Below are 17,391 nucleotides of genomic sequence, written 5' to 3' on the forward strand. Positions count from 1 at the left end.
ATGGCACTGGGACTTTCCTGTGCTGCTGAGGGAGCATATCCATTGCTTTAGAGGCATTCACATGGCACAGGGCATCACGGTGTAAAGACACCCTGTCTGGCTTCAAATGAGTCAGCTAGGATACTGAAAGCAGCTACACATGGCTTTGTGTGGGCTGATTTATTCTCTTCCTTTTCAGACGGAGAAGAAATAGGAGAAAAGCACTTGGGGGTGTATTTATTAAGTGCAGAATACCTATGAACTACTGAGAAGAAAACAGCAAGTGTTCTGGAAGGTACTGGATAAAGTTTTTATCAGATCGGGAAGCTGTGATGCCACTGTGCAATATACCAGTTGAGATCATCAGAAAAAGGGAGTAAATTCCAATAACGCATATTCAACAAGAACTAACTCAAATACAAGTCAAGAGTGCTATTTAATGTACTCCTACCTGCTACATGCAGACAGACCTAAATTCAATCAGCCCATACAATGTTGAAAACGATGGGGGATGCTGAGAGATCTGTTTTAGAAGGCTGGCTTTCAGACTGCCCACTGCTGCTTTGCAGTCACTCAGCTCAAAGCCCAGGAAATACTGTGGAGTACTGTGAGTAGGATGCTCAATGAAACAGACATCTGACCTTATTATAGAAACTGAGTGTGCACGAGCAAACTTGCTTTCAACGTGAAAAAACACAGGCCAAGGAAAGGCCTGATCATGAGCATTTTTCTAACCATATATACATACTACCAAAGAGATATGAAGGAACTGTCTCAAGATGAAAAAACAGTTAATTTAAATGAAAGAGCCAGAGAAGATACAGAGATACATTAACTGGTTACAAATTAAATCTGGAAAGTGAGGAAAACTTCTCATACTGCAAAACAGAGCAGGGAAAATTTGAAGGGATAAATGCAGAGTTGTTTTGGTTTTTTTTTTTTTTTTTTTTTTTTTTTTTTTTTTTTTTTTTTTTTTTTCTCTTTTAGGAAGAAATTTGATCATTCTTTCGAAGGAATCCCTGTGATACCGTGAGATCAGCTGCTAAAGAGTGCCACTTCTTTGTCAGATAGATGTGATTCATTTTGGAACACATCCTCAAATATTTGCAATTTATGCAGGGGAGACAAAATAAAAATAAGGGCTCCTGCCAAGCAGTAACCCCTCCTGCCAGGATGGCCTAGATCTGTTGCCAAGTCAGATTTATCCTTTGAATTCAAACAGGAGAGCTTGCATCTGTATCTTCCTCAACTTCCTCTTCTGCTGAGGGTGGAAGGAAGGTCAGATCACAGTTTCAGGATAGCAATCAATACTGCATTAAAAGCAGCCTGGTTCTACACCTGGGAGTGTGAAATGTGAAAGAACTGGCTAGTAATTCTGCCTTGTATCTGAGGAGTTAAGCAATGAAATTGAAGTGTTTACATGATTGTGGTAAATGACCGGTAATTTCTGCTCTAAACACTTGGAATGGGCAATATATAAAAACTAAACAGATGAGCAAATGGGCATATGGGCATAATGGCAGCCTCTAACAAATCCAAACCCACAAAAGAATTCATTCCAAGCAGATCTAACAGGCAGAGAAATTGGATTTATTACATATAGAAATGATGATAATGTTTTGTTTTTGTTTTGTTTTTTTTTAAATACAGGAATCCTGTAAAATACACCAATTCAATTAATCCAGGATACAGTTCATAATTTATGAAGTTGTTCTTCAAATTATTAATGTAATCTCATACAAGCCTGTACTGAAACTTACACTGAACGCACTGACTTGAGCAGTCTTCATTTTAAAGAAGTAATTGCTTCGCACAGCAGATCAGTCCCAGGGGAGTGCATGCTAATGCTCCATTTCCTCACTCTATTTTTCCAGTTGCCACTTAGCTACCCTTGAAAAAAATGTCATTTAAGTATATTTGTGACGGGACCTATTCTACCATTCTCTTACAGACATTCCAAACATCAGTTATAGAGTTTTACAGTTAAATTTAAGCCACCTTCTCATCTGGGTATTTGTCCTACAGTAAGTCACGTGTTCTTGCAAACCTCTCACACTTCTGAGCTTTGATTTCTGTGTGTGTATAATCCTAAGTTTTTGAAGTTCATTGTCAGCTGACCTCACTATTTTAGCAATCAGTTCAGAAGGGCACATCCCCCTAGTTTTAGGCATTTATACCTCATAGGTACTATACAGTTTTATCTTGTTAACCGTTGAACTGCCCTGCTGTACAGTGTAACAGACCACTTAAACAGAAGTGTTAAGTGATAGCATATGACCAGCCTGGTTCTTGTTAGATCTTAATCTGCAACAGAGGAATGATAAGAGAATGCTTTGCAAGATACTAATTTCTTATCCATGTCTGATGAGAACTGTGAGCCAGAAGGCCCCTGCTATTTCTCCAGCCTACTTCACCTTCCAGGATGACAGCTGACGGTCAGTTTCTCTTACTTTCTCCCATCTCACCAGATAAAAAGAGACAGGAAAACCAAAACACCCATTGCAGCTCCCATTCCAAACAGTCAAAATCAACAACCTGACCCTAGGAAACAAAAGTAAACACTATCTCCTCTTTCAAATCCCCTTATCTGAGTGCTGCAGCAGGTCTTTCTTATTAAATGGAAGGCTGCAATATGCAGTGTTACAAGCAGGTGGTGACTGTCCGTATTTCTCCTCCTGTTTCAGAGAGACAAGATGCTTCCCTACAGCCAGCTATCTTTCCTACCGTGAAGATCAGACAACTCCCTCACCTTGTAGCTGAGTGGGAGGCAGAGTGCATTTTCTTTTTTTCTACATTATCTTCCGATACCCTTTGAAACTTCCAGAAGTAAGTAAATCACCTTAACTAGAACACCTGGTCAGACACCAAATGATACCATCACATACTAAACATATCCCAGGCACAGATGGGAAAGCAGTTTGGTAGTTTCCTCCCTACCAGAAATATCTACAAACAAAAACAAGGCCACATAAATACATTGAGGCAACACAAAAATAAAGGTCCCTGAGAATTTTCCCTGAGTGCTTTCTGAAAAAGCTGCAGGATTCTCCTAAAGGGAGCTGGGGAGCCAGAACAAAGAACCTCACAAAAGCTTTTTGAAGCAACAAGTTCTTTTTTTTTTTTTTTAAACTGCCTGAAGTGGCTAAAATAATGATCGTGTATAATGAGAAAAGAAAATTACAAGCTTCTAGTCCCACAGGGAGCCTACTGTCTCATTAAAGTATTCTGGAATTTCTACGGCATTTAAAAACAAACTGGACAGGTTTTCTACATGGTGAAAACGTTAATGGACCTGGTATCTGTTAAAGCAATAAGACACACACACACAAATCTCTTCCTGCAGTGACTTCAGTGTCAGTTTTCTGTTTTATTAGCAAAGCACTTCATGAAAATAATTTGCTCGGTTGAGGCTGTTATATTTTTCAAAGGATTAACAGACAGAGTATAAGAGTGGTTTAAGGGGGAAGATGTGCCTTCAGCACATTTCCTCTGAAATCTTCAGCAGAAAATCACATCTGCAGAATGAGATTTTACCTGTAAGACCTACCAAGGAATGGGAAAAGCTTTTCCCTTCTGGTCCTAACGATACGTGCTCTCCCCACCAAACCCAATAGCCTGCACAAGGCTCTGCCCCTTGACACAGTGATCAGCATCCTGCCCTGCAGGCTAACCAGTGGATTTCCACTTCATCTGCAGCTCTCCCCACATCACACAGATCTACAATAATACTGCTCACTTTGACTGTTCCTCCTGCACCTCTGCTCTTTCCTCTGGAAGCTCTGTTATTTAACTTCTTCACAAGGGAAAAAAATGTGTTTTTTCTCTTGGGAGCCATACAGGACCTTCCCCTACTTTAGCTTCTCTCAGAAGAGGCCCACAAACAGCACAACACAGGACTATCAGAAAAATGCTCACTGGGCATCTGCAACAGCAGAAAGGAAGAAAGGCAGCAGCACCTTAACTGGATAGCCCAGCACAGGGCTTGCCCAGTGAAGAAGACTGTGTGTAGGCTAGTAGAGTGTTAGCAGTGCTTAAGGAAGATAATTAAGAAATAATAGAGATGAGTGAAGCTAAAAAAAAAAAAAAAAAGAGAGAGAGAGAGAGAGAGAGAGAGAGAGAGAGAAAGAAAAGAAAAATGTAGCAAGGACACTTTATCCTAATGCAGACAGTCTAGACAGTCCATTCTAAAAGTCCATTTTCTCTAAAGTTATGCATATGCACACACTCTTGGGTGTTTTGCTAATTCAGTATGCTCAGCCTGGGTCCATATAGAGTCAGCTGGGCTAGTGGCCTCACAGGTAAACACAGCGCCTTAAAGTCCCACCGAATATCCAGTTCCCTCAATGTGTGGCCTCCAGTTGTTTAAATTCCACGTGACAAGATTTAATGTTATAGAACAATAAAGTCAGCCATAATGCTCTAGGTTGCACTGTGCTGAAACATAATAAGATTACAAATTCCATTCATTTACAGAAGTTTTTCAAGAGGATCATTTACTGCAAGTAGGATTACTGTTAGCTAAAAATACTTTGTGCAGGGAACTGATGAATTTATTCCTTTGGTTACAGACTTCATTTACATGAGAATCTAAAAGAAGGCCTAATGGCATAGAATCAGGGAAAAGGTGTTTGGGGCTGCCTACCAGACACTTCAGCAGACAATAAAATATTAATTTAGCATAAATAAGGAATGATAGTAAAACAGAGGAGGTACTCTAATTTAAAAGGTTGAGATCTGCTCATGTTCTAAGGTCATAAAATCTGTCTTATGGAAGAGGACTGCGTAATTTCCAACATAAACATATTTCCTTGTAGGTGTCTTAATATTTTATTCAAGAGAGATTTTTCCAAAGATATTTGAAGCAGTTAGTAACACCATGTGTGGGGTTCTCATGTCACTGTGTGCCCTGCTGCTCCACCCAATCCATTCAACCATTGCCTTGCCTATGCAGTGCAACGCCTCTTTACCAACAACCCAAAACATGGCATGCAGCAGCCCCCTCTGACTCAAATTCTGCATTTGTATGGCATTTTCCTCAGATCTGGCACAATAATATTTTCCACTGTTTTCAATCCCAACAGAGGAAAAAAGTACACTGCCTTTCACAAAGAAACATCACACCTGCACACGGTATCTGCAGGAATATTCCAGCAGGGCCATTTACTGCAAGGAGAATTACAGTTACCACGAGGACCTTATGCTGGGAGCTGATTCATTTAATCCCTTCCTTACAGCCTTCTTTCACAACCAACAAGTACAAAGTGCAGAAAGGCAGGGATACAAAGTTTGAGGTAACACTTTCTTGTTCATTTCTGAGTACCTCAAAAAGGCTTTTGGCGCTTTTTGGGGTAGAGTTGATTGTCATTTTTATTGATGAACATTTTTATTTCACCAAAAGCCTGCATCACTGTCTGACGTAGCTCCTGCACCACAATCCCTCATGTAGGAAAGACTGATGTCAAATCGAACCGCAGCATCTGGCTTACTTCAGTGACTTGATAGGAACGTAAGAAAAGCTCCAACTTACCACCCCACCTCCTGCAGAGTGAACCAGCACAGACATGCCCTCTCTTAGGTTAGCAACTTCAAAGAGCATCATGTAGGCAGTTACAAAGTTCATGGGAAATGCAGCAGCTTCAGAAAAACTCATGTCATCTGGAATCTTGTAGACGAACTCTGCCGGGGTGCAAACCACTTCAGCCCATGCGTTGTAGTTTACAAAAGCCATGATTCTGTCTCCAATCTACAAACAAGAACAACAAAAAAAAAAACATCGAGGATACGTGTGCAACTAAAACTGTAGGCAGGAAGTTCTAAGATCTGCACCTCTCTTGGTCAAGCTGTGGATGACAGATAGTAAAGATAATGATGCTCCACAGCAGTACAGAACAGGCACATTTTGGTCTCCCAAGTACTTGTCATCACTTTGGCTTTGGGATATTGTGGGTTAGCTAAATGCTAAGGTACTGCTGACAGTTTTGAAAGGTTTATATCTCTCTTAGAATGAAAATACTGAAACAGAACCGTCATTCCAGTTTCACTGAGATGTCTCCTCTGAAATTCACATTCAAATTAGCAATGCATCACTGGTAAGCATTCTGTGGTTTCCTTTTGCTGTTAGCAAAGTATATAAAATTTAAAGTCTGTTCAGATTAATTAGTGAGTATTATCACAGTCCTGTATCGTTGCAAACAGAACTGACTACCAAAAAGAATGCAAAGGAGAGAGACCCTTCTTGGGAGTGATTTCTTAATAATAATAAAAATAATAATAATAATTAAAATCATATTTTCTATGAAAATTATACAGAAGCATGTCAGATTGGGCCATCCTCACAACTATAGATCACACCTGTTACATCTGGGCTCAGCAGAAATCAGCTTTTGCTTTTGGTGGGAGGAAGAAGAGGCTGTTACTCTTTTACTCCCGCCACCCTCCACCCCCCCCCAAAAAAGGAGAGCTTTCTTTCAATATAAAGCATGTTTTTACACATCTCTATCAAAACGGACTGCCACTCCATGTCATTATATCACACAATAATGCAATCACAGCCAGTGAAGACAATAAATAGCTGGCAATATCTCAACTGTAAGATGGCCTGAGCACAACGCAACTTGAACAGGACTTGAACTGGAGGGGATCTACAAAGGGAAAGGAGGTCAGAAAATATAGGGTGCAATCTCAGCCATTCCTGCAGTCATTACAAACAGAGGTAACAGCATACGCCAACAAGACAACGAGCATCTGGCATCCTTCTATTCAGTGCAAAAGTTCCATAAAGAAGCTGACAGAGCATTATTGCAGCTCCATCTTGGGACATTCCCCTGGTGATGGGTTCATACCTGTGCACAGCATTATTTCAAGTTTTAGATCTTCGAGATTACTTGAAACACCACCACAGCTACACTGACCATATGTAAGAAGTAAAATACCTGGACTTGTTTAGATTTCAGGAAGTTCACCAGGCTTTATGGTCAGAACAAAGTCATAATCTTCAGAGGCCCAGTGTATTCATTCAGGGGCAACGTTACTCAGACAAGAACCACATGTTGTAGCTTTATATGATGCCCTTTAAAAATAGCAGGAACATTTAAACTAAAAATGCTGATCTGTATCAGAAAACTTCCTACTGTCCTTTCATAAAATATTATTCCATGTGGACTACAGGTAACAGAATACTAGAGCTGAACAACTGAATCAGAAGAGTTTTTCAGATACTTAAGTTTCCATTCAGTTACTGTTTATCACAAAAACATTGAAAGATTATAATTTATTGCAAGGCAGGAGGGGGAAAATGGAGAAATGTCCTAAGAGAAGCTTATCATTGACACCCTACTGGAAACTAAATTGGCCATCTGTACTCAACAGAGAAATTCTGAAGTTTTTCCAGAACCACACAATTATTACTTTCAAATAAATTTTAGGTAACTGCCTTCTTACGATCAAGATACAGTAAGAATTTAGAAACGCAATTATACTTGATGACAAGATAGAGTCAGCAAATAGCTGATACACGTTTGACATGCATTAACTCATTTGTGTCCTATTTCAGAATTTTTTATATCTATTTTTACTTACATTAGTAAGTAACAGAGTACGAGATTGGAGGGAATTGAGGTGTTTAACATCAGTAATGAAAGCAGTAAGTAGAACACAGCACTGTTTATACACAATACACTGAAGAGTACGTAACGCCAACCAACTCTGATAGCTTTATTACACACATTAACTATCTGTCATTTATCATTACTCTGTTAGGCAAAACAGATTCTGATCACTCAAGAAGTTAAGTCACATACCCAGAATCAAGGTCCCATTACTGTCTGCACTATATGAATGCACACAGCTGTAAGAAACAATGCTTATCATCAATGGGGCCTTGTTAGCTCAAGACCAAGAACTGGAACTAGCATCAGCAGTGCATGGGCTTCAAGGAATTGAACTACAGTGACAGCAAACATGGCCAATAAAACTTAACTCAGCTTCTTTTACTTTCCTAAAGCTCATCAGTTCCTACAAAACCACCTGAATGTGCGCACAGCACAGGTGACTTTTCAGGAAGGATCTGAAGATCACACTGGTGGCTTTAGGTATTAACTGAAGAGGTCATTCTCATGCTTGGGAAGCAGAAGGAAAAACTGCCCTTTCAGATCTCAACATGGTAATGAAGGCTGCTGGCAAAGACATAACAGAAAGCAATAACAATCTCAGTGAAACGGTACTTTCTAGTCTTTCCCTGAAATTAAAGAGAATATTACCTCAAATCCTTTCACACTATCTCCAAGAGCTTCTACGATTCCAGAGCATTCAAAGCCAGGAACAAGTGGCGTCTTAGGGGGGTTGTCAATATTCCCCTGTCGCACCATCAAGTCAATAAAATTCAAACCACTGTAAAACACGAGGAAAAAAAAAAACAAAATCAGAGTTATTGCCATACATCAAAGCAAAGGGGGAAATCTTGACCCGTGAGATGACAAAGACAGAAATCTTCATTAAAAACCTGGGCTCCACAGTGCAGAAATGACCCAGCAGACATTCCCATCCTTCACATGTGGAGCAGACTGACTTTACAGCAGTGCTGCACAGGCTGTGGTCAGAAGCACACAATGCAAGGCAACCACATCCATCCTTAAACAGAGCTCCAAAGCATTCCGACTGCTTAGGAGTCACATGTAAAAATTCACAGGGGCCATTTCAAATTCATAACAGGGAAACATTATGTTTTCCATGAAGGCACCACTAGCTGGCAAATAAAACCAGGTCAATTTAACAAAGAGAAGAACCCTCAAATACTGTAGGTGTTTTGGTCCAAAAGTACTCTGATGGAACTGTCCTAAATTCAGAAGTGACTCCAAGAATGAATCTTGCGTTCATCTCAGGTAGGAGTCCAAACTGTGATGAGAACTTGATCAGTTTTAGATACGCCATTATTTTACAACTATTCCTCCTGAACCACTTTTACACAGTCTTACAATGATTATTGAGGTCTTTGGAATCCTCAGGGCTGTTGCTCAGGATGTTTACAATTCCCCCCTGCAGCCTGAGCTTTACAAAAAATCTTGAAGCACCTTTGCTTTATCTTTTGTATGCCATCCAGTTTTATTTAATAAAATGCAGTTTCCAAGGCAGACTCCAATACAAAATGAAACAAGAAAAACAACTACTGTTGGGCCAAGGTTTATCCCCTATGTGTACATACTGATTCCTGGAACAAAAGCCATACACACAGTTAAAACTTCTAGCACTTATAGCAACACTCTAACAGTATGCTTCAGCATTAATCCACCCTTGTAAAACACAGCCCTGTGTTTATTATTAGCTGGAATTGCTGCATACTAACTCCCCCATGTCTATGAAGCTATGCACACTGCCAGTCCTACTCATGTGATATGATGCCAACAACTGCTCTGATACATAAAATTACTGATGTGTACAAGAATTTATGAGATGGAGCTTTAGTCAGACACTAATCAAGACGCTCACAGACTGAACAGACCCAACAAACAAAAAGACAGAAGAGACACACAGCACAAACATGAAGACAAGAGAGCATTCATGAGATGTAGGTCAATGGGGAAAAAAAATAAAAATAAAAAAAAATCACCAAATGTAAATACTTGTAATTGAGGTACACAGTTTAAAAATGACCTGAGCCCATCGCCTTTAGCTCCAAAATTAGAATTACTGATTATTTTTGGAAAACATAGCTATAACAACCAAGCTTGACCAACTCGGGAGGAAAATTAAAAAATGAAAACCACAAACACACACCATACACATATACACAAAGCTCATCAAGGGTAGGAGGGTTGGGGCACAGTTGGGTTGGGAGCTTTGAAATCATTTTGGAAAGACCACTTCTTATCCAGCGGCCAAGGCCAACCCCACATTGCCACTGAGAAGTTGATACACGAAACAGAAATTCTGAACAACAAAATGCCTGTGAAGCACTCAGCATGTGAAAAGGAAAATAAATAAATAAATAAAGATGACAACAACAAAACAAACACACAAAAAACCCCACAAAACAACCATAACCAAACAACTAAGCAATCACCGTTAGTTTCCTACGGGCCTACGTGCTTTCGTGTCCCTGTTACTCTCATTTATGCATTCGGTTTCATTCCTCTGCATCCTCTCATATAAATGAGTTGCTATAAGCCAGATTTGAACAAGCCCTGTCCACAACAAAGCTGAAAGTACAACTGGATATATGATAAAACCAGCAAATTACTATCATTTTTAATCATACGGAGAGCTCAAAACCAAGTAGCTGTCTTAGTAACTATCTCCAGGACATTCAACCTTGTCAAATTCTTCACTGAGATTCAATCTACAGCAGATAAAGGAATTTGGCTGCAAAGAATATCGTACAAAAATGTCAGAGATTCTAGAGAATAACCACCATTCATCCCTTGTATCAGCATGAACCAGCATAGCCTCTTCTGGTGTGCAGTAAAAGAAAGTGACTGCTGTACTTCCCGTACACTCATACTCAAAAGGAAAAGAGTAAATTCTAAGTGACCCAATGAGGAACAGCGCACAGCTTCCTGCAGTCATGTGCTCTACATCCTAAATCAAAAGCTGTATGCACATGGAGATAGGGAAGCACATAAATTAGGCTGACAGAGGCTCTGCAAGGAGCTCTCAGCAAAGCAGCAAGGACAGTGGTGTGAGCTACACAGACTGCCTTACACGTCCATCTCCAAACCCACTGTTCACCAAAATTGAATTATCTTCTAATCTGACTTTCTAAGACTGCAATGCTTTGCCATAATAGCTTTGAAGCTCTTGAATATTCACTTCTGTTATTGAGGTTTAACTTCGCTGTGTTTTTTTTAAACCATGGAAACTCCTGTGGGTGCAGTGTTCTATCATCTTTCATCATCGGATCAGCAGTGGTCACTTAGGTTCTCTTTGCTCTGATCCACGCACTGCAGGACGCCCAGCACTTCCACTACAAAACATCAGATCACGCTGACCAACGTCAGCACTCTGGTTTGGACAGGAGCTGCTTTTGATCTTTCTTATTTCACTGTAAGATTCCACTGATATTAAACACTGAAGACATTGAAATACAACAGGGCAAAGAAGAGCACTGAGTTCTAGGTTCTTAAGTCTCCTTTTACGCCAGCAAGTAAATTGCCTGAAAATCACACGCTTTTCATCCGGAAACAGCCACAGCACATGATCAAGACTCCTTTTACAAAGGAAATTGATACACTGTCTCCTACTCTGTGGATTTCGTTCACTTGCTCTCAATATTTTTAAGTGCTGCTATCTCAAAACCACCGGGTCAGAAGGATCACTTCTGCTTCACTCCTCATGACGCACATGTATAACGGCACAAGGAAGAAATAATTATAACAGAGCAAAGAAAAATAAAAGGAGGTAATTGCAGGACACCACTCCTTACTCACACATCTTATCTGAAATGTCCGTCTGGGATTGCTCGAGCTATTTGTCTCATCTATCGAACAACACGTCCACTAATATTTTGTAGGCTGCAAGTGGCAGTAAAAACAAACAGAGCAATTTCAGCTGCTCTGTCATTATCAACCAAAAATTATTTCAGGAGATATGCAGAAGCTGTGACTCAGCTTGGACATCAATGGCTGCTCCATCCATTACTCACAGAATGAGGCTAACACATGACTCATCACAACTGAGACATTTTCAACTGGATCACTGATGTGCCAGGCCTTCAGAAGGATAAGTCAACATGCTAACAGCAACGTACCCTCCATCACCTCTATTTACAGTGCCATGCTACAAAATACACACGCAGAAATAATTTAACTGCCTTTACTATCTGTATTATTTATCATGCATACACATACTGCCTTAAAATAATGATTAATTTTCTCCACAAGCCATGAAAGTCAAATGCAGATCTGTTCCACTAAGCATTATTTGGCAACAATACGACCTAGAGGAAGCTCATTTTTGACATGCTCAGCACTGGGTGCATTAACAGGTGGATGCCACAGAGGGAAAACCAACAGTTACTTCTGTTGCTCGGTTTCCCAGACCAGACCACAAGCCCATCGTTGTCACCTTGACAAATCTTCTCTATTTACTATGAAGAAGATCAGACGAGTTGATTTTGCCTTATTTGGAAGCAAACTTTGGTGACCTGAGCACATGTCAGCCCTACAGCCATGCCCAGATAAGCAGACCACGCAGACGGACTCAGCCGGCACGAATGACAGCTGTGACAGCATGCAGAGCTGCGTGGTCTGAGCAGATCCACCGATGCCATAAACAGCAATCCTGGAACTCACACAGCTCACTACAGCACTAGAGCACAGCACAGTATCTCTATTTATTGGAAGAAAAAAAAAGGTCCTTCACAGGAAGCTTGCTATTTGAGATCTATTCCTTTGATGGAAATGGAGTTCACGCAGACACTGAAGATGGGTGCAAATTCCTCAAGCATACAAAGGAATATGTTTGCACGTGCTTAGAATATGTAAGCTTTTGCAGGATAACTTTTGTTAACAGCTTAGAAGCATCACTAAGAAAACAACAGGACCTGTTCCTCAGTAGAATAACAGCCCCCGATAGCAGAACAAGCTACCCAAGAGCTAAATGGGCTACCATTACTTCTTCTAGCCTGGAACTTCTTGCATTTCTCATCAAAGCCATTAAGAGTCAAACAATTAAACAACACTCAGTCACAGTTATCGTTCCCTGTTCAGGTCTATGGATCTCACTTCTTGTGGGTGATACTTTGGGGTTGTTGGGGCGGAATTCCTCCCCACAACCCTTACGATCCCCTGGTGCCAGCACCTCCCAGGCTGCAATATCCTTTAAGTCCCCGGGGAGCTCCAGATCTAAGGCACATGCACAGGGCACCCATCCACAGGGTGATCGCCCACACCGAGCTGCCCTGCGACACAGCTCAGCCTTCCTCTGTGTTCGCCTTCGGGAAGCATCATGCCGCCCAACTGAACAGGACAGCAGGCGGCCAATCTGTGCAGGAAGGCCCTCTCGTTGTCTCCTGCCACTTGAAAAGAAAAAAAACAAATAATTCTATTTTCATACAGGAACACGTGCACCGAGAAGTGGCTCCCTAGGAAGCACAATCTGCTTCAGTTGTCTGGAGAAAACAGAAAAGCCGTCTAGGAAAGCCGGCAGACCGCTAAGCGGTCAGGGACCGCGCCGTGCCGGCAGCCAGCAGCGGGACCGGCGGACCGAGCACCGCAGGGACCGAAAGCACACAGCAAAACCAAACCCTGAACGCGGGCGGACGCGGTTTTTCCCCGTGTCTCCCTGACGGCACCACGAAAATCGATGATTTTTGTCTCGGCGCCGCTCCTGACAGCGCACCCGCACCTCCGCTCCCCGCTGGATGCCGGGCACAGGCGGCGGCCGGCGGAAGCCACAAGTGGGGAAGTTCCCCCGCCAGGGACCCGCCGGCCCCGGCCCCACCCGGCACTGAGCCCCGCGCGCCCCCGCCCCGGCAGAGAGGCGATACTGGACCAGGCTTTCACGCGGATCTTCAGCTCCCCTTCCTGCGGCTCCGGCATGGCTTTCTTGGACACGCGCAGCTTGTTGAGCCCCCCGAAGGCGGACAGCACCACGGCTCTCATCTCCTTGGTGTCCGCCGCCCGCAGGCTGCCGCCCGCGCTGCTTTCGGCGGCCTCCTTGCCGCCCTCCTTCTCGATCATCTGCTCCGTCTCCTCCGCTCGCTGCGCTCCTTCCTTGGCCATGGCGGGGCTGCGGTGCGGCTCCCGCCAGCTGCGGCTGTGCGAGGCGCGGTGCCGCCGTGTGGAATGGCCGCGGGCACGGCGCGGGTCCGCCCGCCGCCGCAATGCACCGACTAGCTGCGCAGCGCCATCCGCCTCCACGCGGCGGGAGGGGACCGCGCGGCCGGGGGAGCGGGACGGAGCGGAGCTGCGGCGGCGGCTCGGCGTCGCAGCCGGCGGCAGGGCGGGGCGGGCGCGGGGCGTTCTCCTCGCGGGCTGGCGGCGAAACTGGCGGCCCCAGGTAGCAGCCCGCGGCCCTGCCGCTGTGCCGTCCCCGAGCCCGGCTCCTCGCGAGGCGCGGCCGAAAAGTTCCCCCCGGGACGCGCGTTTGCCCAGAGCTGCGTGCGCGGTACGGGACGGGGAGCCCGGCTCTGCCCGGCCGTGCGTCGTGCTCAACAAGGGCGCAGCGCTCAGGTCTCTAATTGAGGTGCCTGGCACCTGAACTCCAGCTCGTCCCTCCCCTTAGGGAATGTAAACCACCTCCTCCCCAGATCTGCCCTCACATCGCTGAAGAGCCGGGCGGGTCAAGGTGTTCTTCACCACTTTCCCTTCTGCAGCTCTTGGGGTCAGTCGAGTGGGTGCTCTCAGTGCTGGGAAGAGCATCCAGGTGGACAGGTGCCTCACGGTTGACACAAGCACTGAAAGCAAGCAACTCGAGTTTGAAGCAGTTGCGATGAATATTTCATAGAATCATAGAACCTCTTGAGTTGGAAGGACTTTTAGAGGCCATCTGGTCAAGCTCCCCTGCAATGAACAGGGACAGCCACAGCTCCATCAGGTGCTCAGAGCCCATCCAGCCTGTCTCCAGGGATGGGACATCCACTGGCTCTCTGGACAACCTGTGCCAGGACCTCACCACCGTTATTGCAAACAACAGCTTCCTCATATCAAGTCTGTATCTTCCTTCTTTCGGTATGAAGTCATTTCCCTTTGTCCTGTCACAGCAGACCCTGCTACATAGCTGTCCCCTTCCTGCTTATAGCCCTTATAGGTACCCAAAGGCTGCTCTCAGGTCTCCCTGGAGCCTTCTCAAATTCCATTCAGTGTGTGCAGAGAACATCCCTATGGAACTGGGTGTGCATGGAGTGCTCCTTCCAGCCCTTTGCAACAACTCAGTTCTGTTTAAGAAATGTCAGGCCCTTCTGGCTTGTGATAGGGATTGTCTCTTTGCACTGTGGGTTTGTTACAAATCAGAGTTGATCAATATTCCTTATTTTCACAAAGCACTTATTTCATCTTGGGTTATGTATTCATGTTGTATTTGGGGAAAGCAGAAAAACTAAGAAATTCCTTATTTACAACTGTAATGAGTAATGGAGTAAAACATTTTCATTCACATTAAAGAGTGGTGTGAGATACAGGAGAAACAGTTTTTGTATTTCTTTATACTTAGTATGTGATGCTTTGGGATTTTCTTCCTAGTCTTGAGAAAGTTTGCAGGTATCATATTCTTTAAAGCCTATTTCTGAGAATTTTTCATCTAAGTCTGCTATAAATGAAGCAGTAAACAAATACATCTCAGGAGCAAAGGAGATAGAATGCCAGCCACAGGGGAGCTTTGCTGCCTTCATTACCTCGAGAAGTTCAAACAGATCTGATGAAAAGAGAAGTCTGCTGCCTTAAATGTCTTTTACATTGTCCTTAAGACATCTTTTGGACAAGGATTCAAAACCTGCTCATTAACACGGTCAAGAATTTTCTCTGTGACGTATGAGAATGATGCCATTCCTTTTGCTCTGAGCAGCGTGTGGAGGCATCTCGCTACTTTAAAGGTCAGGAAGCATTTTTTTTTTCCCTTGCTCCCCTGGTAATGGCATCAATATTCCCCTCCGTTTGCTACGCACAGTTAATTTGGTGCTGTAAAAAGGAATACAAAGTTCTATCACTTTAGATCTGGCCATTTGAATGCATGACCAGGCAGGCAGCAGTTGAATAAAGAATAACATGCATTTGATTCCTGATGATTCACTCAGCTGGCATCTTATTACAGTTCTAGCTCAGATGGTGAAGTGCAGTGGGAAAGATGGGTAGCACGTGCCAGCTGAGTGGCATCCCAAGTGATCCAAGGCACAGCTCACTGACACCGCACCATGGGTCTGACACATCCCAAGTGAATTTGGACAGTGAGATGGCATTTATTTTGCAGTGGATTGCCTGCTAGTGTAGTCCCCACTGTATGCTGATTACTTGGGAGTGTTTTGATTGACCCTGACTAATGACTTAAAGCTGTCTCTCTTCGTCTTTGATCTCGGACTGTAGTTTATCCTGAGTTATTGAATCGTGTCCTGTTTGCCAGCCAGTATGCCCAAAGGATGGATGGCTCCTTCCATTAGGAACGTCTTGCCCAGGACAGAAGCAGGTCTTGCCCTCTTTGGTTGTGGCAACTGAGGAAACATAGAACTCCTATTTTTGCAGCAATGCTGAACAAAAGGCAATTAAGAGTTCTTTGATCTCCATCCTTATCCGCTGGTCAAGTGCTGTCATCCTTTGCAATAGTGACTATTAAAATGGTGATTAGAAAGCACAGGAAAATGGAACAGTATACTTGTGGAGGAATGCTGGCAGTTACCATCAATAGTTCTCATTGATTCCAATCCTGTATTTTCAGAACACAATCATCAATTCAACGACAGGTCCGAAGTGTGACTGTGTCAGGGACAAACCTGTCTTCACCACAGACACTGCTCTGAGCGTTCGTGCCTGGATTTCATGGAGGGCAGCTGTCCTTCAGAGGAAATCTAATTGCAGGTCTATCATACTTTTGGACTAAGACAGGTAAAGAAATGTTTGTTACTGGAAACACAGACCACATGGAAATCAATCAAAAACTGCAGTAGCTCAGTGCACGGTTTGGTTTTGTTTAGACCCTGAATAATGGCTCATTGCTCTGCTCAGAGGAAGCAATGTATAGATGGCAGAACCAAACCCCTAGAACGGAGAATACTGTAGTTTTCACTGAGACATAAATCAAATTACATTTTCTTTCAACTTATAAAGGATCAAAAACATTTTTAAGATGAGTGATGCATTTTCTTATAAAAACACTAAAACAATGGGGCTTTTTTGTCTGTTTTAACACAAAAAAAATCGTGCAGTCTTTATGTTGTGTTCTAAAATATTGCTTTCTTTAAAATCTTCTGTTAAAAAAAATATCTGTTTATTACAGGGTGAAAAACAAATCCTCGGGACTCTCTTCACTTTCCCATCTTATTCAACATTTCTCCTTCCAGCACTGTGCACTATGAAGCCTCCATCTTGCTTGACAGCAGATGCATCTCATGTTTTCTGCTTTGAGAGCATGTTCTGAATACCTATTTCAGCCACTGTTCCAACCTGTAGTCCACAACGTCTCTTATCAATAGGAAAATGCCCTCATTGATTTGTTTTTCCCTGTATCCGTGCACTGGCTATATTAACAAAGATGTTTGCAAAGGAGCCTCTAACAATATAGCATGCTAGATTTATTTCTTTGTCTGCTTTTTGCAGCCAAGAGAAACCTGTTTCCCCATGTTTATTCACATTGAGGTAACTATTTTATTTTATATTGGCCACGGGCTTTTTCTTATTGGTGCAGCAATGAATGAATCATAAAGGCAAAAGAAGCAATTCTGTCTGTAGTCACTGCAAAGACCTGTACCTTTTCCTTTAGTAGATAGAAGCA

General features: G+C 43.0%; 1 protein-coding gene across 1 annotated transcript in view; it reads right to left on the minus strand.

The window, feature by feature from the left end:
* The window catches only part of VAT1L (vesicle amine transport 1 like), a 46,376-nt gene extending 32,644 nt beyond the window's left edge, over positions 1 to 13,732 (minus strand). Inside the window, exons 1-3 of the mRNA XM_042877209.1 lie at positions 13,465 to 13,732; positions 8,238 to 8,367; positions 5,507 to 5,722 (exon numbers count right to left, since the gene is read on the minus strand). Of these exons, the coding sequence (XP_042733143.1) occupies positions 5,507 to 5,722; positions 8,238 to 8,367; positions 13,465 to 13,694 (576 nt within the window). The 5' untranslated portion in view covers positions 13,695 to 13,732. The remainder of the gene's footprint in view (positions 1 to 5,506; positions 5,723 to 8,237; positions 8,368 to 13,464) is intronic.
* Between the last annotated feature and the right edge of the window lie 3,659 nt (positions 13,733 to 17,391).

Source organism: Lagopus leucura, unplaced genomic scaffold, assembly GCF_019238085.1.
Source record: "Lagopus leucura isolate 7727_CA_CO unplaced genomic scaffold, USGS_WTPT01 Super-Scaffold_100017, whole genome shotgun sequence".
In the NCBI taxonomy this organism is placed as follows: domain Eukaryota; kingdom Metazoa; phylum Chordata; class Aves; order Galliformes; family Phasianidae; genus Lagopus; species Lagopus leucura.